General features: G+C 49.7%; 2 protein-coding genes across 7 annotated transcripts in view; one reads left to right on the top strand and one right to left on the bottom strand.

Annotated features, from left to right (window-relative positions):
* Positions 1–996: 996 nt before the first annotated feature.
* Ykt6 (YKT6 v-SNARE homolog) lies at positions 997–12775 on the top strand. Its single transcript, XM_028777419.1, has 7 exons — positions 997–1237; positions 4497–4579; positions 6268–6368; positions 7446–7550; positions 7817–7882; positions 9673–9774; positions 10975–12775. Exons 1-7 carry the CDS (start codon positions 1134–1136, stop codon positions 11008–11010), a joined length of 597 nt encoding a protein of 198 aa, XP_028633252.1. The 5' UTR covers positions 997–1133; the 3' UTR covers positions 11011–12775.
* A 1872-nt stretch (positions 12776–14647) lies between these two features.
* The window catches only part of Camk2b (calcium/calmodulin dependent protein kinase II beta), a 90091-nt gene continuing 80852 nt past the window's right edge, over positions 14648–23886 (bottom strand). For 3 of the 6 annotated variants that reach the window (XM_028778036.1, XM_028778026.1, XM_028778043.1), the window contains 4 exons: positions 17708–17783; positions 17527–17621; positions 17122–17355; positions 14648–16810 (listed from right to left, as the gene is read on the bottom strand). In XM_028778036.1, coding sequence (XP_028633869.1) covers positions 17123–17355; positions 17527–17621; positions 17708–17783 — 404 coding nt within the window. In that variant the 3' untranslated portion in view covers positions 14648–16810; position 17122. Of the gene's footprint in view, positions 16811–17121; positions 17356–17526; positions 17622–17707; positions 17784–21685; positions 21815–22707; positions 22837–23291; positions 23406–23886 lie in introns of all 6 variants that reach the window. The other 3 variants (XM_028778008.1, XM_028778016.1, XM_028778022.1) reach the window with 3 other exon arrangements.

Below are 23886 nucleotides of genomic sequence, written 5' to 3'. Positions count from 1 at the left end.
TTCAACTTATCATGAGGCTTTCTTGCTTTTTCTTTTTTGCTTTTGTCATTGAACATAATGATGCAAATTATCATCGTCGTTGTTGTTAAACATCTGCAATGAGCAGAACTTGGAATATGATAGTTTATTGTTTTTAGCAACATGTCTACAAAAAGGATATTTTTCGAGTTTAACAGATGTGGCAGGGAACTCTCACTTTTGTGGTGTGGAAGTACTGGGGCTGAATTCAAGCTGGGTAACAGCTGGGGAAACGGAAGGGAAGACAGTGTCATTCGCAATATATTAACAAGCTTGGCTTGGGAGGTTCACATATCTCCAGATGAGACTTCCTGGGGCCAAGGCTGAGTAAAACCATAGAAAGGAAACCAGGAAAGAGGTGCCAAGAGTAGCTGGAAGAGCGTTTGATAAGCATTTTAGTGTTCACGTTTGAAACCCAAGGTCTGCTCTTGCTATCAGTTTTCTTAATCCAAATCTCTTTCTGCAAGGTCACTATCCTGGTAATTTTGTACAAAGAGACTTTCTTCAGAAATGGTTCTGATCTGCCGCCTGTGGAGTCATGGTGTCAGTGCTTGTCGAACAAGTGTGCCAAGTCAGGTTGCTGAGCCTGGCCACAGCCAGTGACGTTTCTGATTTTTATTATTGCAACGGAAAGGATGGAGGATATTTCTTTTAGTCGTCTGTACTTGGGATACCCAGGGAAGAGGGTTGGTTAGCCTAGCTGTTACATATAGCATGCAACAAAAGCAGAGCTTAGGGACAGCTACGGGTGACTAGTCTAGCTGGATGTGGAAGAAAGAGCGTTGGTACGGCACAGCACTGCCCGCCGCCAGCCAGGGTCCCCGTAACAGCCCGGAAGAGAACATGCGCCCTGGGACTGCCACGCAGGCGGAGACCAAAGCTTCTGGCACCTACCGGGGCTGACGCGACTGCGATCCGCGGCTTAGATACACGCAAGCGCACGCGCGTACTCTGCCTTCCGTCCTCCCGCGACCGGAACCGGAAGTGGGTCCCAAGCTAGGCGGAAGAAGCCGGTCCGGCCCCGTCAGCAGCCGGCCGCGGCTGTTCTGAAGGACTGGGGCTGCGCTCCTGGGAGCGGGTCTGGGGTCCAGCCGGCGGCCCAAAGGTGCGGCGCCATGAAGCTGTACAGCCTCAGTGTCCTTTACAAAGGCGAAGCAAAAGCGGTGCTGCTCAAAGCCGCGTACGACGTGTCTTCTTTTAGTTTCTTCCAGAGGTCCAGGTAGGTGGGCCGGGCCCTGGTGGCTAGACCTGGAGGCCGGGGAGCCGAGGTTGGGTCCAGGAGGGCTGGGAGTCAAGTCGCTCAAAGGGAGAGCACGGCTTTAGCCTCTGGCCGCAGGCTATGCCTGAGGAGTCATTAGCATCCCTGGTAAAGGGCTCTGCCATCCACAACATTGCCCTGCTCTAGAAAGATTAAAAGACCACTGAAAATCGTGCGGATTACAGATGCACTACCAAATGTTCTGATCTAGGATATCCACACTCAGAAATAAGTATTTTGACTACCACCTCGCACCCGGTGATTTAACCAGTGTTTGGTATTTTAACAGTCACCTTTATATTTCGTCATTGCCAGTCGTTCCCAACCTTCCTTATGCTGGGACCCTTTAATACGGTTCCTCATGTTGAGGTGACCCCCACCCACCATAAGATTATTTTCGTGGCTACTTCATAACTGTAAATTTGCTACTGTTATGAATCATAATGTAAGTATTTTTGGAGATTGAGGTTTGCCGAAGGGGTTGCAGCCCACAGTTTGAGAGTCGCTGGTCAAAGGGCTTTCCAACAATTCTATATGAGGTGTATGGAGGTAATGCTTTTATGAGGAAAGTCATTGATTCCTCAAGGATTGGATGTTGGGCTCAGCTATAAGTCAAACTCATTCTTTTTAGTGTTTGGGCCTTGATGATCAGAAAGGGTCCACACTGGTAGTTTGGCAGGAACCACTGAATTTGTATTGCTTATAGGCATTTAAAGGATTCTGGAGTGCTTTAATTGTAAGTTCCACAGATACCTAGTCTTGTGAGAGGGAGCAGAGTGACTCAGACACAGGAGAAGGACCCAACAGGGTAGGACCTGTGGTCATCTTGTCTCAAAGTCTGGAGGAAATCTGCTTGTTCAGGTTGTGTCTCAGATTTTGATGGTTCTAAAGGCTTCATATAATTGGAATATATGGTAGTTGTCCTTCTGTGTTCTACTGGTTTTACTAAGCAGAATGGCCCCAAGGTTCGTCTATGGTGCTGCAGACACCAACATTTTCTCCCTTTTAAATGTATACAGTATTGAGTTTTTTGTAAACACTGTGTTTTATGTATGCATCCATCCACTGATGGACATGAGTTGCTGTGGATTATACTTAAGTGAGTAATGTTTCTGAGGGGTTGGAAGGTAGCTTGAGTAGGAGACTGCTTGCTGTACGAGGGCCTGAGTTTGATCCCAAATACATTAAAGGAAAAAAAATCTGGGTGTCGTGGCATATGCATGTACTTCCAAAGCTAGGGAAGCAGAGACAAGATGATGGGGATCCGCATGATGACTGACCCCCTGGGGGTCAGGGCATGACGACTGACCCCTGGTCAAGCCTATTCTGGGAGCACCTAACCAACTTCATCTTAACCAAGGTGAATGGCTCCTGAGGAAAAACTCTGTATGTACACATGCATTGCACACAGATGGCACCCACGTGGATGCTCAGATACACAGTGACGTAGCTTACAGTTTCCTGTGGTATGTACTCCCTGAAGGTGGAAAGGTTGTGTCATTTTTGGCTCCTTCTGTTCTTCCTGCCACTCTTACTTTATGTACCCTGGCCTCTGTTCTGGGCTTGATGTTGTCTTTCTCGGATGGAACCTTTGGTGCCAACTTGGCTCTGGATCTTTTCATTTCTCTCTCTTTCTGTTGATATGGAGGATTCTCAGAGCTCCACGGTGCTGCCATCTTCTCTTTCTGTTGATATGGAGGATTCTCAGAGCTCCACGGTGCTGCCATCTTCTCTTTCTGTTGATATGGAGGATTCTCAGAGCTCCACGGTGCTGCCATCTCATTCTTTGACATCCTTATGTTATTTACTGTCAGATGACTAGCGGTGAAGCAAAGAGACATATGTTCCAGTTGAGTGAGCCCCTCATCCTCGCCCTTCACTCACCGTGATTAGTAAAGTCTCTGACAGTGAGTGCACTAGGAATAGTCCTAATCACATAGCTGTAATCTTGCTCTAGATATCTTTTTAGTTTTCTTGAGGGTCAAAAAGGAAATTAAAGAGTGTTTTTCGTGAGTCTGTCATTATGTCATTCCCTCATGATGATAATATATTATGATGTGCCAGGTAGTGTTTCAAATACTTTGTATATACTAACTCATTTTTAACTATCACACCAATCCTGATTTTACTATCGAGGTCAGCACAGTAATTTGGGTGACACCTAGTAAGACTTGAGTTCTCAGACTTAGGTCTTCAGATGTTGCAGTTAAGAATACTGTAGTGCTGGATACAGTGCACACTTTTAGTCCCAGCACTTAGGAGGCAGAGGCAAGTGGATCGCTCACCCTGGTCTATGTAAGAGTTCCAGAATAGCCAGGGCCATTTAGACTGTGTCTCAAAAAATGAACAACCTTGTACTGATGGCCCTGGCTGCCCTTTATCATGCATCACCAGTTGAGGGTTTCTTGCCTGTCCTCTGGCTAGACTGGCTCCTGGAATTCTTCTATTCTGGTCAGATTCACACCTCTCCTTGGGCCCATGATAAACTGCTATTGCAGCTTCCTGGGAGCTACTCCCACTTCTGCCTTGACCAAGCTGTTTCTTTCCACAGTGTCAAGGGCCTCAGCAGACCTGAGCTAGCTCACCATGTAGGTCTGTGGCATTCTCAACCAGGGTCTGTCGTGTGGTCACAGTACTAACTGGTGTGCTTCTGCCTGACCCCCAGTTTTTACCACTAGTGTTTTTCTAGAGCAGTGTATTTTATTTATCCAGCTTCTTGGAAAGCACAGGAAGTGCTTTTAGCTTTGACACTAGACTCCAGGCATGTTGTTAAGATTTCAGTCACATTGTTATTTTCTGTGTTTGTGTGGGTGTGAGTGCATTGTGGGATGCTTATGGAGGCTAGAGAACAACCTGTAGGACAAATTTCTCTTCTTCACTATGTAGGTTCCAGGGATCAAACTCAGGTTTCCAGACTTGACAGTAGGTGCTTTTATCCAAAGAGCCATTTCACTGGACCCCAAAATCATGTTTTGAGTGAAATGTTAAAATAACTATAGCCTAAAGATGTCTCAGACACCTGGAAGTGGGTTGTTTTGGCTGGTTTGTTGTACACAGGTGTGACTTGAATGGTAGTATATAATTCGTGTTCATTTACATTGGGTTTATTATAAGGTTAGGAAGGAATGAATTAAACCAAGAGAACCTCAGAGGTCCCTTTCCACAGTGTTGGGGACAGTGTGACCGAAAGAAGGTTATAAGTATGTGTTGTATTTCCTAGTGTTCAGGAATTCATGACCTTTACAAGTCAACTGATTGTGGAACGCTCGGCGAAAGGCAGCAGAGCTTCTGTCAAAGAACAAGGTAAGAGGACTCACGCCCTTCTGAGTGCTAGCCTGCCTGTCACACAGTGCTGCCTGTGCCGAGTGATTGCTCCCAGGACTGTGCTCTTCCGCTACTTCGTGTCCTCTTCTTGTTTCTCCTATTTATAAAGAGCACTGAGCCGAGTGTTGCAGTCCACGCTTACTGCACACTTGCTGTGCAACTGTGCTTACACAGCTTACGCTCACGGCACGTTAGGCTCCAGCTCTGCACGTGCCCCAGCCGGCTGGCTGAGCAGTGGTAGGTGCTGGTTCTCTTGGCCATCAGCAGCCTCACAGTCTATAGAGCCTTCAGAAGAGGGTTTCTTGCTAGCACTTGTGAGGTAATTACTGTATTCCTAAGATTTCTATTTTTTCTTTTTCTTTTCTTTTTTTTTTTTTAAGCAGGATCTTTCCTTTATTTCATAATTCAGGTTTTGGATATCAGTTTGGGGTATTTATTTTAGACTCAAACATTTCACAGACAAATTTGAAGTTACATGAATTTCTTCACATAAACAAAGATGACTTCTCATAAGCAGTGGCCCCAGGATAGAGTTCCTGAATTGATGAAAGATCACTGATCATCAATACTGGCTGTATATTCTTTGTGAAGAGTTTCTGTCCTGTGACTACCACAGAAGTGAAAAGGACTTGTGACTGTCAGTGTTCTCTCTCCTTCCTACTGTTTACCATTCACAGTTTTATCCCTTAAGGACTATTCCTCACACTGGCAAGCTTCTCAGTTTCTATGGAAACTAACTCCTTGTTAGATTCTTTCTTATTTGAGAATGTATATAAAATAAGATGATAATTCCCATCCCACCTCCTTTCTGTTCTTCTTGATCTCTGCTCCTCTTGGATTCCAGGGGTTTACAGTCTCCTCCTCTTTTTATTTATCTATTTCTCTTTAATGTTGGGATCTTCTGTAAACAAGATCCGTAAACAAGAGGTTGCTATTTGTAAGCTTTCTTCTGAGGTTCTTTTGTTTTGGGGATGCGGTTAGCCATGTCATTTTTGAATCCTTTCAAGTGATGAAAATCAACAGTCCTGTGGACTATGATTATTTTCAGAGGCTTTTCTGCAAACCGTACCCTCTAATCATGTGGCAGCTTTAGTGCAATAACACTAGAGACCTCATCCAGGACTGCCTGGGCTTTTTCTAGACAATTCCTCCTGGCTACCCAGCACAGGCTAGAGTAGGTCAAACCATGTTGTCTTATTACAGGGATTGAAACCCTAAGAGATCATTTTCTAATTCTCAGCCACCCTGACGAGATTATTTTAAGAAAGGAGAAGCAGCTTGTCTTGTCTGGTATTCCCTCAATTTAGGAGCACCACAGAGCTGGGGAGGGCCATAAATTGTCAAGATTTAGCCAGACCTGGCCTGGGCTAATGGCAGTGACCTGGAGTTGCTCCCAGGGACATTATCTTTGGTGTGTTTTTCATCCCTGGCAGCTCATTTTGATCTTGCTACACACATAGTATCAGGGAATCTAGGTGTCAGTCAGAGCTCCTGGGTGTGGCCCTAGGTAAAGAGCCTTCTAGTAGACCTCGCTCAGAGCAGTTGAGTTTCAAAATCATTTCAGAGTGGCTGTTTGAACCAGAAAGTAGGAACCAGCATCATAATGCATTGGCAAGTTCAGAGCAGTTCGAAGTCCTCACCTTATATGAGATCTCTTGTTTCTGTAGAGTATCTTTGCCATGTCTACGTCCGGAGCGACAGTCTGGCAGGTGTGGTCATTGCTGACAGCGAATATCCTTCCAGAGTGGCCTTCACCTTGCTGGAGAAGGTGAGTGTTGTTGGACTGGGATGTCAGCTGTGAGACGTGATGGGTGCAGAGCCTTAGGCACGAGGGGTGAATGTTCCGGAGGCCACATTTTCACCATCCCGCTACCCAAGCCAGGAGACATTTGAAGTCGCTGCCTATGTATATTTCCTCCTTGGTGCTGACTCTGGCCTTCAAGTAACCTGTGCTACTGTGCTGGATTACATTACCTCTCCTCTGGAATAGGGCCACTGCTGCCAGTCTCTGCCTGTGCTTCTGCTGAAGGTTCCGTGTTCTCTTCCTGTTGTTCCTGCAGGCAATCACTGCAGCTTTCTTCCCTGGTGGAAGTCAATGGCTTCCTGGAGTTAGTTTGATTGTTTTTGAGATAAGATCTTATTGTGTATCCTTGTCTGGCCTGGAACTCATAATGTAGACCAAGTTGGCCTCAAACTCAGAATTTCACCTATCTTTGTCTCCTGCGTACTGAGATTGAAGGCATGTTGCAGCACACCAATTCTTATCCACTCCATGGAGTTTAGTACCCAGTGATTTCTCATTACAAACCCTGAGACAGAAAGTACTGCCCTGTCCTGTTCCTCACAGCACTGAAGTACTTTTAGGCACATCCAAAGAACCAGCTCACTTTTTTTTTGTTTTTGGCTTTTCAAGACAGGTTTTCTCTGTATAGCCCTAGCTGTCCTGGAACTTATTCTGTAGACCAGGCTGGCCTCTAACTCAGCCTTTACCTGCTTCTGCCTTCTGAGTGCTGGGATTAAAGACATTTCCCACCACTGCCCAGCAAGCTCACTATCTTGAAGTTTGTAAAACTAGAGGGCTAGTGTAAAATGAGGATACTTCTATTATTCCCCAGGTGAAGTTTACTGTACACTGGGCACACTTTATCTTTGCTTCTAGACTACTTAGGTATGTTTTAATCATAAACATTTGAAAAGAGGAACTTGAGCCTAGACTGTTCCCTTGCCATTTGATGTCCTTGTACCCTGGGGAGCCCGGGAGCCTCATTTGGGATGAGGTAAAGGTGCTTCACTGAAGGTACTGGTGAGCTGGGAGGAGATATGTTGAATCTCCTTTGTTTTGCAGGTACTAGATGAGTTCTCCAAGCAGGTCGATAGAATAGACTGGCCAGTAGGGTCCCCTGCTACAATCCAGTACACAGCCTTGGATGGTCACCTTAGTAAATACCAGGTGAGTTAAAACCAATGTTCTCTAGAGACTGGCCCAGAAGCTATGTGATCTGGAAAAGGTCAGTAACCATGGTATCTCAAGGCTGATGCACAGGCCAATCATTTGTTTGAAAAACACAGAGAAATATTTTAAGACAGATAACTCTAGGTTTTGAGTTCTCTGTTCTGTGCCTTTTTATTGTGTAAATTGGTAGTTTCCTTAGTTGAAGATTGTTTATAGGTAACTACTTCAGTCTCAATCTTGATTTTATTTTGGCTCTTTCCTAGAACCCCCGAGAAGCTGATCCCATGAGTAAAGTACAGGCTGAACTGGACGAGACCAAAATCATTCTGGTAAGCAGGAAAGGTGGAGGGCAAACATGAGCACCAAAGCACAGAAGGATGTGCCACTGACCAGGGTCAGAGTCCATTCTTACTTTAATAATAGTCATAGCATGCTTCAGGAAATGCTGGCTGCCACTCCACCAACTTTATCACTCTCCCTGACTACCCCATCGTAGTTGACAGTACCCTCTACTTGGAAGGGACCAGGCTGGGAATCAGTGTAGTCCTAGTAATCATTCTGCCAGTGAGCTGTATCCCTAGCCTTCAGCTGACGTTTTATGCTATATGAATTGCTCAGCTGTGTACAGGAGTAAAGGACAGTTTGGCTTATTCCTCAGTTGGTATCACTCACACAAATGTACAGCTTGCCTGGCAGTGGCTGTCTGGGGAAGGAAACGAACCAGGCAGCAGGACTGCTCTTTAGAGGCCTCCATCTCTGTGTTCCTATTTCCACAAGGCAGAGATTGTAGTGCTGACAGACTAAAGCTCATCTCGGGGCGCATGCTTCCTGTCGTGGTGCTGTCAGTGAGCATGTAATATATTGCATATATGATATGTATGTGTAATTCTGAATTTCGAAGGAGTCATATTTTTAAATGACAAAAGGAAAGTTGTTGAGATTTGGTGTTATTTATTTAATCCAGAATATCTAGTTTCCACCATGTCTTTAGTATAAGAAAGTCATTAATACAGTGTTGCCTTTTATAATTTTTATTTAATGTGTAAGGATGATTTTTGCCTGCGTGTTATATCTGGGCACTGCACAAATGCAATGCCCTTAGATGCCAGAAGGCATTGGATCTGGAACTGGAGTTAGAGATGATTGTGAACTGCCATATGGATGCTGGAATTGAATCCAGGTCTTTGGAAAAGCAGTTCAGTACGATTAACCACTAAGCTAGCCGTCTCTCCAGTCCTACTAATCAAGTTTTCTGTATACTGAGCCTGAGTCTCTGAAATGTGTTGTTTGCACCTGAAGCACATATTAGGACTTGTCTTATCTTAAGTGCTTGGTAGCTCTGTGGCTCCTGGGTCAGATGACACAGCTTTCTCACTGTATTAGTCTCCCGTGGATGCTCACACATAGCTATGAACTGTATGACTCCAAACAACAGCCATGCATTCTCTCATAGGAGGCAGGGGGCTTGATGTTGAAGTCTGGCCCAGGCTGGTTCCTTCTTGGGGCCATGTGAATAATGTCTGTTCCAGGCCTTTCTCTGGTTTCTGGGAGTTGCTGGCAGTTCTCACTGTTTCTTAGTTTCTCCTGTGTTATCACATGGCCTTCTCTCTGTGTCTGCATCTCTGACTTTATGAAGATGCTAGTTATGTAATTAGGGCCACTCTAATCTAGCATCACTGCTTCTTAAACCGATGACACTTGCAAAGACCTTATTTCCAAGTATGGTTTCATTCAGAGGTTCTGGGTGGATGTGAATTTGGGAAAGCCATTGTCCCTCCTAGTGTGGTCATAGAGTACTCAGATATGTCTTTCTCGTCACACAGAAACCTCCCTGCACATGTGTGCTTACAGTACACAAGTATAATACAAACATGCTTTATGTGAGCTTTCCTAGAGCAGTGCTTATCTCAGTCTTTGCTGGGAAAAATACTGGGAAAGCCACCAGGTCCTGTGCTATTGACTTGACTGGAGTATCTTCTGGGACTGGTCTCAGTGCTTGTTGTGTCTGTTGGGTCGGGTCCCAGAGGAGGTACTTCAGGCCATTAAACTTCCATAAGGGCCTGTTGTCAGCAGGCACTTACTTCGCAGAGCCAAGAGTTCTCCTCTCTCTTTTGCCTAGCACAACACTATGGAGTCTTTGTTAGAGCGAGGCGAGAAGCTTGATGACTTGGTATCCAAATCAGAAGTACTGGGAACACAGTCGAAAGCCTTCTATAAAACTGTGAGTAGCTCTGCCTGGCCCTCCCGGGCATCCCCTCCTACAAAGCCATTGCAGCTTGTTTCTCTGACACTCTTTATTAGGGCTGATCCTTTATTGAACCAAAATCAGATTTGGGTACCATTCCTTGGGATATGGGAACTTAAAGCAAGTGCCTCAGCCCCTTGCTGAGCAACACACTCTCGGGCATTCTGCTGCTTGACTAAGGCTATGCCTTGCAGGTTTCAGAGCTTCCACCCATTTCCCGTATTGGTTCCAGCTTTGGTCACCAGGGTTCTCCTGCTTCCTCTGTTGGGAGAACAGTTGGGCTAAGTCCTTGAGATATCAACAGGTCCCGTCTCTGAGGGGTTCTCAGTGCTCCAATTCATTCCCTTTCCCTTGGCAGAATACCTCCTACTGACTGACGTCCTCTCTCCAGGCATTCCTTAAATTCCCAATTGTGGACGTTTCTGTTGTTTTGTTTAATGTATGTGGGTGTTTTGCCTCATGGTTTTACGTGCACCACATACATATATGCCTACTGCCTACAGAGGCTAGAGGAGAGCATAGAATTCCCTGAAACTGGAGTTACAAGTGGTTGTGAGTTGCCATGTGGGTGCTGGGTTTTGAACCCTGGTCCTCTGGAAGAACAGCCAGTGCTCTTAAACTGCTGAACTATCGCCTCAGCCCCAGCACTGTGTGTTTGGCCTGTTGTGGGACAATAGTAGAGAAAAGTCTGCCTTTGCGTGTTTATGTTGAATTGCATTATTGGAGGAAGGTGACCAGGTGGGATTAAAAGGGTGGCCTTCTATCAAACACCAAGAACAGGTACAAAGCAGCCCTGCAAACATGAGCAGGAACCATGCTTCTCTGGAAGACGGCCAGGGCAGTCTGATAGCACTACTGAAGTAGTCCAATTTCCATTATTTCGTGTTTTGCTTATACATGGTCTGATTGAAGGAACTATATTAATTTATTAAAAATATTAGTAGGGTGTTACAGAAATCGTAAGGAGCCCAGCCTGGCAATGGAAATAGTCAGGTCATGTGGGGAGCTCCCTTTGCAGCCCTGAGGGCCTTCCCTTTGGTTGGTTTTACTTTCTCTGTCTGATTGCCTCATTCAACACCGCATCTCCTCAGCACCCTTCAAGCCCCAAGCCCTCCTTGGCACTCTTCAGCCTCTTTTTTGTTTGTTTGTTTGTTTGTTTGTTTGTTTTCTTTCAAGGCCCGGAAACAAAACTCATGCTGTGCAATCATGTGACGTAGCCCACAGAGGCAGGCGCTGGATCGTCACGTCACATCAGCCCCTGGAGACAAGCAGTGTCCTAGAAGAGGATCTGGAGCCAGGCACACTGGCTGCTTTTATTTTGAAGTTCCCAAGAGGAATGGAGGGATGCTTTAAGGGTGGGAACACTGAAGTTCGTATGTGTGTTTGTGACTTTGGGAAAGAATTTGAGGTCCTCAAAGATGTAATGTTGGGAAAATGAAACCATAAACTCTAAGTGGCTCTTATAGGTGCTGAAGGGCTTATTCTCAGCTAACTGTGGAAGGCTCTGTGGGAGGGAATCTTTTTCCTGATCCTTGGTATGACTTAGGATTTCATTTGTGCATTAACGATATTAACTCTCCAGTGAATGGGGTGGGGGGAGGGTCTCGGGTGATAGGGCTGAGGTAGGCACAGTTTGAACACTCCAACATTCTATTACCTTGCACTGTGGGGGCTGGGAGAAGGTCACCATGGCCAGTAAAAGGCAGTGGTCACTGGGTCTTACATGTTTAGTTTGCCTGTCTGCTAGGACTATCATCTGACAGGGGCGGGGCCCATGCTAAGTACCTTCATCCAGTACCACAAAGATGACTTGTGGGAGGTACTTAGAATGGGTTAAGATGGGTAAAATGTATAAGTAACAGTTTTATCAGCTAGCAGACTGAAAGCAGGCTGGGGCTGTTGTGGCGTTGGGAGGGTCAGATGGGAGTGTCCATCTTTGGGGAAGAAGCAGACACAGGTGCCTTCAGCTGTCTAGTATGGAGAAACACTCACCTGGACTTCCAGTTGGACTTTGAACATCAAGATCAAAGTAGTGAGTGCTGGCATCTCCCAAAGCTGGTTTTATTTGTCTCTGTGTCCACAAGATTGTTTTGACAACTGCCTGGAGCTTGCATGTTGGGACAAGTTATTCCTGTGGGTACCAGGACAAGTGCCAGCAGCCTGAACATTTCAGTGCCCACCTGTGGTCTGTCCAGTTCTGGCCTATAAGCCCCTTCCCAATCAGAGACAGCTGCAGGATGGAGGATATTGAGGGGTTGGTCTGAGCTGGTACCACTGCCAGCACAGCCTACATGGTGAACTCAGAATATTCCAGGTTTCACATTGCCTCTTCATGTTCTGCTGTGCACAAACTATTTCTGAGAGATCCTGTCTCCCCCAAAGCCACTGCTGGGATGTTGGCCTCTGATTTTTGAGCCAGAGCTGTCTCACTCTGATGATCCTTACCCTGAGCCTGCTGAGCTGCCCTCAGAGTCTCCATATGGGGAGGGAGATAGCTACTGTGGCTTCCAAAAATCCCCAGTAGTTGGTGTACCTGTCTATTTCTCTGAATACTGCTAGCCAAAGGGCTCAGGCTTCCCCCTCACCCCCCAGACTGGCCTGCCCATGTAATTTTCCCACTGCCATAGACTTGTCCAACCCAGGGCCCCTGGACAATACAGATCCAGTGTGTTGCTGGCACTCAAGGTGTAATAAATGGCCTGGGGTCCTGCCTCTTCCTCTTGTTGCTCTGGGGGTACTGGGGAGGAGTAGAGGTGGGTGGAAGTAGAAGTTTGTGGGGAAAAGGTAACCTTTGCCTACATATGGCTGCCCTTCAGGGTCTCACTGGCCCCACAGTGGATGAGTTGCCATGTGTTCCCTGTTCCCCCATTATATTCTAATGCTAAATCACTTGGCAAGAGTGTATTTTAATAATGCCTAATTTCTCTAAGTTCTGTTTGAAGGTTTCTGTCCAAATAAAATTGTCTTTTGAAATTCAGTGCTGTCTTGTGTTTACTGTTAGCTTTTGGGAAACCTCTGCTCCCCAGTGAGGGGTGGGAAGACACCAGGTAGTCTGCTCCTGTGGATACTAGGATCCTGTCCTGGCTGCACCTCTAGACCTTCCTGGTGGGAATGTTATTTCCTTTTTCTTGGTAAGCAGGTGAGGAAGATCTGGAGTAGCCTTGCCATCTCAGAACCCAGTTTTTTGCACACTGAAAAACTCGCCTGGGTGAGCCACCTCTGGGTGAGTTGCAAGAGTCCTGGGGAGGAGGCTTTGTTTGGCCCAACTTCCCCATTCAGTGCAGGCTGGCTGCAAACCACCTAGCCTCTACCAAGCTTGGGAAACTTAGGAGGGCTTGGGGGATTCCTTACTCCCGAGGGGCACAGGTAATTTGTGAGGGTCAGCATAGGACTATTCAAATCTAGAGTGTGGTTTTGTGTCTGAAGTGGCCTCAGTGGCTAGCAATTAGTGGTCTGAGGCCTCTGCCACCTCTGCCTCAGCAGGTCAGCTAGGCTTTGTAGTCTGTATTTGGTGTCCTTGTCATCAGAGACCCCTCTGCCTGGCTGAGGCTAGCAGCCCTGGATCCAGTGTGGTGCCTTTTCCTGATCTGTGGACCTGGTAGTATTCAAAGTAACCTGAGCCTTTTTGGAGTGACAGATGCCTAAGGAGCTTTGTTCAAAGTAAGTGCTGTTCAAAAATGATGACTGAAATGTTCCTCAAGAGTGTCTCCTGACTAGTGCTCAGCCCCGTACCAGATGGCTAACCCTGGGTACTGCCCCTGAAAACTGCTGCCTGCTTTGCTGTCTAGCACTCACAGAAAGGCTTCAGGAATAATGCATGGTGACGGCTCAGGCTCTGCAGCATGTTGCCTTGCTGAGGGAGGCCCGGCCTGGAAACACTCCTCCGATTACAGCTGATAGGTACCTGGAACCCTAGATAGAGGGCCCATTGCTGCTGCACCTGTGGGCACTGGCCTAGATTGTTTTGTATTAGCTCTTGAGACTTTCCTACCACCTGCTTGCCTGTGTACCTGTGAGCACTCCCCTAGATGTAGCCCACAGAGATGGTTAGGTAGAGTGAAGATGTTTAGAAACAGGAGGAGAGGCAGTAGGGAGCATTGGGCAGTTCTGGACTCCTTGGGCCTCCCTATCAATAGTGGATAGGATTGTGGATATAGGAGCTTGTCTTTGCCGACTTTTGAGCAAAGATTGAAGACAGGACAGACCTAGCATAGATTACTGGGAAAGATTTGCCCAAAGCGTGGGCTGAAAATGCAGGGGAAAGCCTGGGGGAGAGCCTCTCGGCAGCCAGGACAAAGTTGGCCCACAGCACTTGGCTATGGCCTTGGCTCTCTTGGGTCCTGGCTCTTGGAGTCCCTTTGCTCTTGGTTAAGATCTCAGACTTGAGCTCTCTGGTTGGGCCTCTCTTCTACCTATGGTGGCGACCTAATGTAAATGCTGTCTGGTGCAGTATGCCTGCATAACCCGTGGGAACAGACTCGGGGGTTACTTAGCACATGACCGTGTCTAGAACAGTCACTATATCAAATAGGAAGGTCGGGAAGGAGACCCAAGAGGATGCTTGGATACCGGACCTGGGGCTATCCCTGGTGCAGTGGCTGCCCTTTCTGAAGGCTACCCTTCTGGCTACTAGGATGGTGGGCAAGGACAGGGCTTTGGGGTGAAAGAGAAAGCTAAGCCCTACTGATCACCCCGAAGGGGCTTAGGACCCCATGTCCTTCCACCCTCACCATCAGGGCAGGGTCCTATGCCACCTCTGGGCTAGGGAACAAGTAGGTTTGTATTCTGTGGCCGGGAATTGGTAGGGTCCCAGCATAAAGCACTCAGCTGTACTGGAAACAAATTGTACTTTTTTTTTTTTTATTTGCAGTTTCCCGAGACAGAACAAAATAAGAATAAGTTTTGTACACCTACAAGGCTCAGAAAGAAAAGACAATGGAACTCAGCAAAAAGAGAGAAGAGAGGAGGGCCACCAGTACTGCAGGCAGTGACACGTTACAGCACTGGCCAGCGGTCGACGCCACCACCTGTGAACACCTAGCCAGGAGAGCAGGAGCGTCCTGCTCTTTAGAGGGTCATGCAAAAGAATTGTCCCCCAGAAAAAAAAAAAAAACAACCCAAATTATCCCAGACAGGCAGCTTTGTGGAGATAACAAGGTGGGTGGGAGACGAAAGGAGACCCCAGGATGCCAGGGTGGCAGGCCACAGGGCCGCACACTGTCCGTGGCAAGCCCTGCCACTGTCCCATGGCCTTGGGCCACTCGAGGGGAGCCTGGCAGGTGTTTACCCTGTGTCCATGGGTAGGGGACAGCTGTCCTGGGCACAGTGTGGATGAAAGGTGGTATCCACTGAGTGTCTGGAGGTGGACAGTCCCCTTGCAGTTAGGATCCTGTGTCCCGTTCCCCACTTTGTGCCCCTCCCTTGACTTGATTTGTAGTAAAAGATAAAGAAAATCCTGGTTGAAAATGACGTGAACTTAAAGTGGGCAGCGTTGGGGTGGAGGCCCATGGATCTCTGCAATCAAAGCCTCTGACCACCCCACCCATCCCGGCTTCATACCTGTTTCCCTAGCCTGACTTTGTAACATGTCCAGCTTTGATGATTCCCTCTGTCACCAAGGGCCAGGGCTACCCACAATGAGTCCAGGCAGCTGACACTAGGAGCACCACTGGGACCTGGAGGTGGCACACTGTTCTAATGGATCCTCCCTCCACCCACTGGTATCCAGGCCCCACACCCATATATCTCTGCCCCTAGCCTGCCTTCTCTCTAAGCTGTGTCTCTGGCCTACCTGGAAGGGCCTTACACAATACAGCCCTAACCAATTTTGGCCTTCCATGTGCCTCTAGCTGGCACATGCTCTGGCTTCTTCTTTAGCCCCAGGACAGGAAAGCACTCCCATTTCATCAAACACTTGTATGGACCTGCATTGCCCAGAAACCTAAAACCCTACTTCTGGCCCCTCTTTTCCACATTCTGCAACATTTAAACAAGTCTCGAGCACCCAGACTCCAAGCTCAGTGGACAAACACCCCAGACGCAGCCTGGCCTGCTCCCAGCATCCATCCAGTATCTCAGGTTCTCCGTCTTCATTAGGGTCTGCTGCCAACTTCAGAGAGGAACTGCCTAGGCCAGGGGTGGGTCACTGTTGCTCAGCTGCTGGTGGCAGGGAAGGGACAAGTACCCCAAACAGGAAGGAGGCCATCCTCTGCCCAGTCCTCTCTTCATAGCTAGACGGGTAGGCACTGCAGCGAGCGTGCCTTCTTCACTAACCCCTGCCAGGCAAGAGTCTTGGAGGCAAGATACATCCCTCCCTCCAGACCTCCCTCCCCAAGAACTGGAGCTGAGAGCCCAGGATCTTTTCTGATCACTTTGAGGACAAACTTCTACACATTCCATGGGGCAAAGGTAGGTCCTTGGCTAGAGTAGCACCCTCCCACCCCTTCATGGGATGAGGGACGGGTAGGGGAAAGCAGGAACAGCAGCAACTCTCAGGCACAACTAGCAGGAAAGGAGGCAGCCCCCAGCCCTTCCCAAGACACCTGACACCACAACAGCCAGGTTAGCACATGGGGCCCATGCATGGAAGGAAGGATGCAGACGCCCAAGGTGTGGGGTGAATGCGGTACCTACAGACTAACACGGTCGGCATGGGCACATTCACGCCCTGAGGGTCCCCAAAGCCAGGAGCGCAACGGACACATGTGGAGCTTGGGTGGGGGGTGGCCCCACAAATGCCAGATTTTTTTTTTACAGCGTTTTCCTTTCTTTAGGTTGGTTTGTTTGTTTTCCATTTCATCCGATGCCAATATTTTGTTTGTTTTGTTTGCGTGTGGTTGTCGTTGTCATCATCTTATTTTTAAAAACAAATCACATCTGGTCTTGTTTTTTCTGCAGACACAGGCACCAGGGGAGGGGACGAGGCAGACACAAACATGCGACAGGCAGGCCGTGCGCCCGAGGGCGGCTGGGCTCCAAACACCAACTCTGTCCGGTGAAACCAGGCGCAGCTCTGAAATGGGGCAGGTCACCCTCCTCAGCACAACATACCACCCTAACCACCCAAGCCTTTGCTATTTGGAAAAGGTTCTGGCAGGAATCCAGTAAGTTAATGTCCCCACTGGAAGGAGCCTGCCAGGAGAGCCAGTTGCTACCCCCCACCCATTTCCTAGGCTGCCTTTGCCATGGGTTAGTGGTAATGATAAGTCGAGTTCAGGACCCACTCTGAGCTGCCAAGCTCTGGCTTGTGCAGCCCTTCTGGCCTCGTCAGCTCACCCATCGGGGTACCACACACAAGTGCTGGGTCACACCCTAGGTACTCACCTCACTGCAGTGGGGCCACTGGAGCGCCCGAGCAGTGGAAGTGTACATTCTGCCACTTGCCATCACGGCGATGCCACACACGGGTCTCTTCGGACTGGCTGGTGCGGGGTCTGCCCTGGCCGTCGATGTACTGTGTGAGGCGGATGTAGGCGATGCATGCTGCATCCTCACCAATGACGTGCACGTGCGGGTTCAGGATAGTTGTGTGGATCGGCTTGCTGTTCTTGGCCAGCACTGTGGACAAGCAGGTCTTCTGAACTGACAGCATCAAGTACAGACACGTCTCACCCCTCCCACCTTGAGTTCCCTTCACAGGGGCTGCCACAGCCCTACGGCTGACTGAGGGGTTAAGGGACCCTCCTGATGGTGTCTCCCCTTCATGCCCACACCAGCCTCTTCACTCACGGTTCTCGAAGTAGAATCTGTGGAAATCCATCCCTTCGACCAGGTTGCCCAGAGCTTCAGGCTCAAATGAAGTCAGGCCTGGGTCACAGATTTTCCTGGGGGCCAAACCCAAGTGAGGAGGGGCCCCATCCTCCATCCTCGCCCTCCATAACCCCCCACCCAAACCCCCCCGGAGACTCACGCATAGGCCTCAAAGTCGCCATTGTTGACGGCCTCAATGAGCTGCTCTGTGGTCTTGATGATTTCCTGCTTCCGGGCTGCAGGGAGAAAACAGGGATGACCACTAGGCACTAGCCAGTCACAGCCTTGGACAGCCCCACTTCCAGCAGAGCCCAGATAAGGGGTCTTGGAAGATCAGGAGCTACAGACGGTGCACGCTGCTCCCACCCTGGCTCAGGTCTGTCCTCTCTAGAAAGGACGTCCAGACTCTGGCACCTGTACCCACGTTGTCTTGATCATACTGGTCCCTCCTGTGCCTTCAATGGCTTCCTCATTTCTACATGCAATAGCTATTTATCAAATAAAATGTTCATAAGAAGCAAATACCCTATCCCGATTAGAAAATGTCTAAAAACTACAGATGAGGGAAAAAGCCTGCCCATGATCCCTCCTGCGGCTGGACTTCCATTCAGCCTCTCCCCGCCCTGTTCTTCTGCTTTAGCTTTTAACAGTGCCTTGTTCAGTCAATGGCCTCTCCCTCCAACAGCTCTCAGGGAAAGAGAGCCGTCATCAGTCAGTGTGGTCAGAGGCTTCAGGGTTTTTGGATATGAGCACCAGTGGCAGTCAGGGTAGCTTATGAGCAAGGACAAGATAGCCTGAGACGCTTCAGAAAGATCAAGTTGTCTGTCCACTCTGTGGTTTCCCAGCCTAGCGCTGGGTCCACACAAACCCACCCTGAATACCTGCACCCCTCGGGTTCACTGCTTCTCCTGACCACTTGCTCTTGGCTTTGAGATGAACTTTTTGTTTTAATCATGAAGAATTTAAAGCATGAAGGCACAGAGACTAGCTCCATGGCAGGGCTTCTAGGACCAGTGGGTATGAGGGTGCCCACCCCATCAGGTGCCCTGAAGGAGGACTGAATCCACAACAAAGGTTGCCTGGTTCACAGGGAGCCCACAAATGCCGTGCATGTGCCCGCACAAGGGTATCTGTGTCTCCTAATGAATATATGAGCTGTGATTACTCTGGTGTCTTAGACACTGACAGCAGATCTTGCTGGGTGTCACCTTTGGGGACTCAGGTACACTTACATAAGAGCACGTGTATATAGAATCTGCAGCACATGTGTTTGTGCGCATGCGGTTTGTGAGTGTGAATGTTTGTGTGCGTATGAGAAGGCACACACGAGTGTCGATGTATCACGGAGGTGTGTGCCTGTATGCGTGCATACACATTTGTGTGTGAGATGCATGTAAGCGTCTTCGTGTTGTGTATATGCATGCTGTGTGAGCACCCATGGGGTTCCCCTGTCTTGGAAAAGGCCCCTCTCCTAACCCAGGTCCCCTTCTGCTATCTTGTGTCAGTTCCTTCCCTATTCTTAAGTCTAAATCATGTCACCATTTCAACTCAGGGTAAGGTCATCACCGCGGCCCTCCCTGGAATGCTAGTTCTAGGTAGTGAGCTCCAGGAGGCCCTGTGTTGCCTGTGCTAGCCACCAGCCATGTACCCTGCTCTGTGAGAGTACCGAGGCTCTGTCCCAAACTCGAAATAGCTCTTCCTGTCTTTACCTTTTGGATGCCAGGCAGCATCTGGCACTTCAGACCCCAAAGCAGTCCCTGCGCTTGCTTCCTGGTGTCCATCGTCCCTGGCACCCTCACCCCATCATACGTGTTCTCTCCGAAACTGCCTCAGGCTGCTGGTTTCTATTCTTGCAGGCAGCTCCTTCACCAGGTCCAAGGGAAGTGCCCTCTGCACCCCATACTTCCCAAGTACCTCTGGGGTAGGGCCTGCTAATCTCATCTTAATAGACTCAGCTGCCCCATTCCTCCTCAGGAGTCCCTCAGCACACAGCACAAGTGGTTGGAAGTAAGTTAACAGCACTGTTTGGATTCAAGCATGCTATGATTCCACCTTTCACTGTGGTAAGTGGACTAATTTTCTGTTTAAAGAAGTTATAGGTTGTTTTCAAACAAACAGTAGTTAAAAGTGGGGGTCAATGTTAAATAAAATTTATTTAACATTAAATAAATGTTAAATATCTATGACCACAGCACAAGTCAGAGGTGGGGAACTGCACTGGAGTTTAGGAACAGTGTTCTTGTGAGAGCCACCAGCCCATTTGACAGCTAGGGACATTGAGGCTATCTATGGGTGGGAGATGGATAGCTCCTGACCTGCAGAATGGCTGCTGCCCAGACCCCAGTGGGAATCAAACAGGAAGGAGGGGTCAAGAGTCTCTGCACACAGGGATAGCTCTCATGGAAAAGCCTGGGACCAAGGACAAGCTGCCCCTATACCCTGCAAGTCCAAGAAGAAACCAAAGAGGTGGGCAGGGTTTGGCTGGGGTGGGAAAATTACTTAGACCACAGCTCTCCTGTGGGAAGAGGCTGAGAGTATCAGGGTGGGACCAGAGAAGGTTGGGTGTCCCTCCCACTGGCCTAAAGCCCCCAACATCACAGCTGTCTGGCAGGGCATCTGACTAAGGGATCAGCTAGGATCAGCCTGAATCCTGTGTAATCCCTGACGAGGAAGTGAGGCCTGGGGTGTAGAGAGCATGGAGTGGGGGGAGCTTGAGCCTGAAGAAACCTATAACCTAGTTGATGGGTTGTAACTGTCCCCCAAAAAGAGAGGACCCAATACCATCTGACATTACCCACATTTTCCTACATTTTACTCAAAGTCTTTTCTTTCCTTAAGCCCAGCCCCTCACAGGATGGCAAGATGCCACCATCCAGCCATTCTTGAAGCCCCCTCCTGCAGGACTCCTTTCCCTAGCCAAGCCCAGCACAGACCCTACAAGGGCAGATCAGTGTCATAGCCTCTAAAGTACTGTGGTCACTTGGTGTTCCCCACAGACCCAGTCTAGGACCCAGCCCAGGAGCAGCCACCTGCTCATAGCACAGACCCCTAGGGCAGATCATGTTCCCCAACAAAAACAGTGTGACTCTTGAGATCAGATGAGACAGCACACAGACAGGGCAGGTGCTGTCCAGAAGCTGTCTTGCAGCCACCTGTGGTGAGCATCCCACCTCTGCTCTGTAAGTAATGACTGCTATATAACCCCCTGTCACCGTCCCCCTTCCCCAGCACCAGAAACAACCTGACTGGCTCCTTACACCTCAACTCTGATCCTCTGACCATGGAGTGCTCTAGGGGATTCATGACCTCCAGAGACTACCCCTTACACAGCATGAATCTGTTATTCCCCACTGCCACTAAACCCTGCAAACTGTGGATGTCCACCCTTGTGGGCCACTGTGATCTTCTGTCTTCTATGGCTACCTGCAGCACTCCCCCACCCCAGCCTAAGAGGCGGAGGTGATAGGGGTGGGTCACCCCAAGCCCACCTCTCACAGTTACTCACCTAGCCACTGCCCTGCCATGCTGAGGCCCTGGCCCAGCCTCTTCTCTGAAGGCATCTCAGCACCACCCCCAGCCCCGCGTCTCCCCGGAGGCGGGGGAAGCGGTGGCTGCAGCCCTGGATGTCATCCATCCCTGTAAGTGATACTGGCGGACAGTCGGCAGACAGGCTGAAGAGCCACCTGCCTGTGTTGCTCTCCCTAACTCGGCCTTAGCCTTGGCTGCCCCGCCCCCCAGTCCAGCCTGGCAGCCAGCATACCAGAATTCCCAGGGGTTTCTTTTCCTGTCCTCTTGTCCAAAAGTAGCCTTTCTCAAAGGCTACTCGTGCACTGGTGGGCACCTGCTCGCCACTCTGTCCTGTCAGAATGTGGTGGCTGGCCACATGGTAGCAAGGGCTCAGTGACGTGTTTGGAGCTTTCCCACATACTAAGCTCCCACAGACACATATTTCTTGACCATAATGTGAATTTACTGAAGCCCACTGCTTTCTTCTCGTATTTTGACATGATTCCCTGACAGATGCCACGACCCCCTATCTCTCCACAAGCTAGTTATTCCCAGAGTCAGGCTGACCAGTCACCACGATGGGGGCTTGCCCCTCCATGGAGCTGCCAGGGCCACTTAAAATGCTACTTACATGGGGTGGGCAAGGGGCCAGGGAGAGTCGGAGATGGGCAGGGTGGGGGGCCCACTGGTGGGAGGCCCTCAGCTTCTGGGGTCCCTGAGCCCCGCCTCACTGAGTTGAGGATGTCAGAGATCCTGGGGGCTGGGGCAGAACAGACAGACATGAATACAGGTGGGAGGGACATGCAGGGAGGAGACCTTCAGACTGGGAGCCAAGCTGGGTGTTAGAGCATCAGGAGACACAGGGACATGGGGGAGGGGAGAGATCAGATGGGGTGTGGGGACATAAATGTTGGGGGTGGAGGCACCAGGAATGCAGATGCTTTTGCCTGTTCTAGTATGCTGAGCTGGAAGCTGCCAAGGGTACAGGACGCCCTCCAAGGAGAGGTAACCTGGCCTCAAAGAAGCCAGAGGCCATCTGCTGCAAGTGACTGACCTTTGAGAGGTACTTGACAGGTAGGTGGGGAGTGGATGAGAGGGAGGAGGGATGTTCAGATGGGAGGACTGTTTTGGCCCGTGTGGGCAGCCCAGGCCAGTGGAAGGCCAGGCTTTTTGCTTCTTCTGAGTATCTCCTAACTCTATGACCCCCGGTTGGGGTTCCCATCCTGGCACCTTCTTTGAGCTCCCTTGCCTGGAACAGTGAGGTGAATGGCGTTCAGAGATAGGGTACATCAAGAACCAAGGGCTGCTCTGGGGTACTGTCACCAGGGCAGGGTAGGGTGTGAGTGCCTAGTGAGGCTAGAAAATTCTTGGCACAGATGGGCTAAGGGCTCCACCCTATTACCCAGGGGTGGGCCTGAGATGAAGTGAGGTGAGCGTCGTGCAGGAAAGGCACAGGGGTCTGAGATGAGTCAGAGGCATTGAGCCCAAAAGGAGCAGCCAGGGAGCTGCCCAGCCGTGTTAGCGCATATGCCTGGAATAAGGCATCCCGGTCGGGGGAGCTTGGCCGTGCATGGCGGTTGCAGCAAGCTGAGCGCTGGCCATTCTCAGGGAGTCCTTCGTAGCAGGGGCAGCAAGTCTGGGGCTACTACTTACACGGGGTGGGCAGGGGGCCTAGGAGACCCGGAGACAAGCAGGGTGGGGGCCCCACTGATAGGGGTCCCTCGGCATCTGGGTTTCCACAGCCCCTTCTCACTGAGTTCAGGATGTCAGAGATCCTGGGGGCTGGGGTGGAACAGACAGACGTGAACACAAGGCAGACAAACATACAAGGAGACAACAGAATCGACAGGATAGGGGAAGGGGGGGGGTCCCTGCTCTTACCAAAGGGAATCTGGGAGCCAGCTTCCTATTTGGTGCCAGGCTCAGCAGCAAGAAGCCTCCAGGGATAGAGGGAGGTTTGAGTGAGCCCTGGAGGCCTAGAAGTCATAGCCAAATCCTTCAGGGACTGTCTAGTGGCCGTGAGCAAAAAAGTAGGCCAGAATAACATCCACACAGAGCAATAGAGCCCTCTGTCTGGACAAAAGAAACCATGGGGAGCCCCAGTCTAGGGGCTGTGTGAGGACAGAGCTGAGGCCAACAGTCCAGGCCTGTTCAATCCTTGGCTCTTGAATGGCCCCTCAGAGAACTGCCAGGCCCTTCCAAGTTATCCCCACAGCAGCGGGGCCCAGGCTACTTACACGGGGCTGGAAGGGGGCTAATGGGAACTGGAGATGGGCAAGACAGGGGGCCCTCGGCTTCTGGGGCTCCTGAGCCCCTCCTCACCAAGCTCAGGACATCAGGGACCCTGGGGACTGAGGCAGAACAGAAGCAAGCAGTAGATGGTAGACATTCAAGACAGAAGATGGCAGAAAGAGCCACGAGGCACAGGACAGTGGAAAAAGTTACAGGTATAGAATCCCAGGCCACTGCTGGGGACCTAGGGGACAGAGGTGAGGTGGTCACTCTTGGGGGTACCCCAAGGTAGGTATTAGGAGGGTTCATTTTGGGGGCCTGAACCAGGCCCTGCAGACATTAGGCTAGGATTTTAGAGTGCTCCTCTCTGAGCTGCCCTGGTTCTGCCAGAGCCTAGGTACATGGCTGAGGTAAGAGTGCCCTTCATTCCCGAGGCTTCCCCTGCCCTTACTCCCAGCCTCGTCTGCTACTTGCAAGCCTGTCCCCAGCTACCTCCTTCACAGCTCAGTGTTCTACTGGCCAGCTCAAGGCCAGAGTCTTTGACAGGGAGCTATGGGCAGTGTCCATGGTGCTGGCTCTGGGGCCTGCTTCAGCTTGCAG

The sequence above is a fragment of the Grammomys surdaster genome, unplaced genomic scaffold (assembly GCF_004785775.1).
Source record: "Grammomys surdaster isolate TR1022 unplaced genomic scaffold, NIH_TR_1.0 67, whole genome shotgun sequence".
Classification (NCBI taxonomy): Eukaryota; Metazoa; Chordata; class Mammalia; order Rodentia; family Muridae; genus Grammomys; species Grammomys surdaster.
The sequence above is the reverse complement of the archived record's forward strand: the minus strand, read 5'-3'. Positions and strand labels throughout refer to the sequence as shown.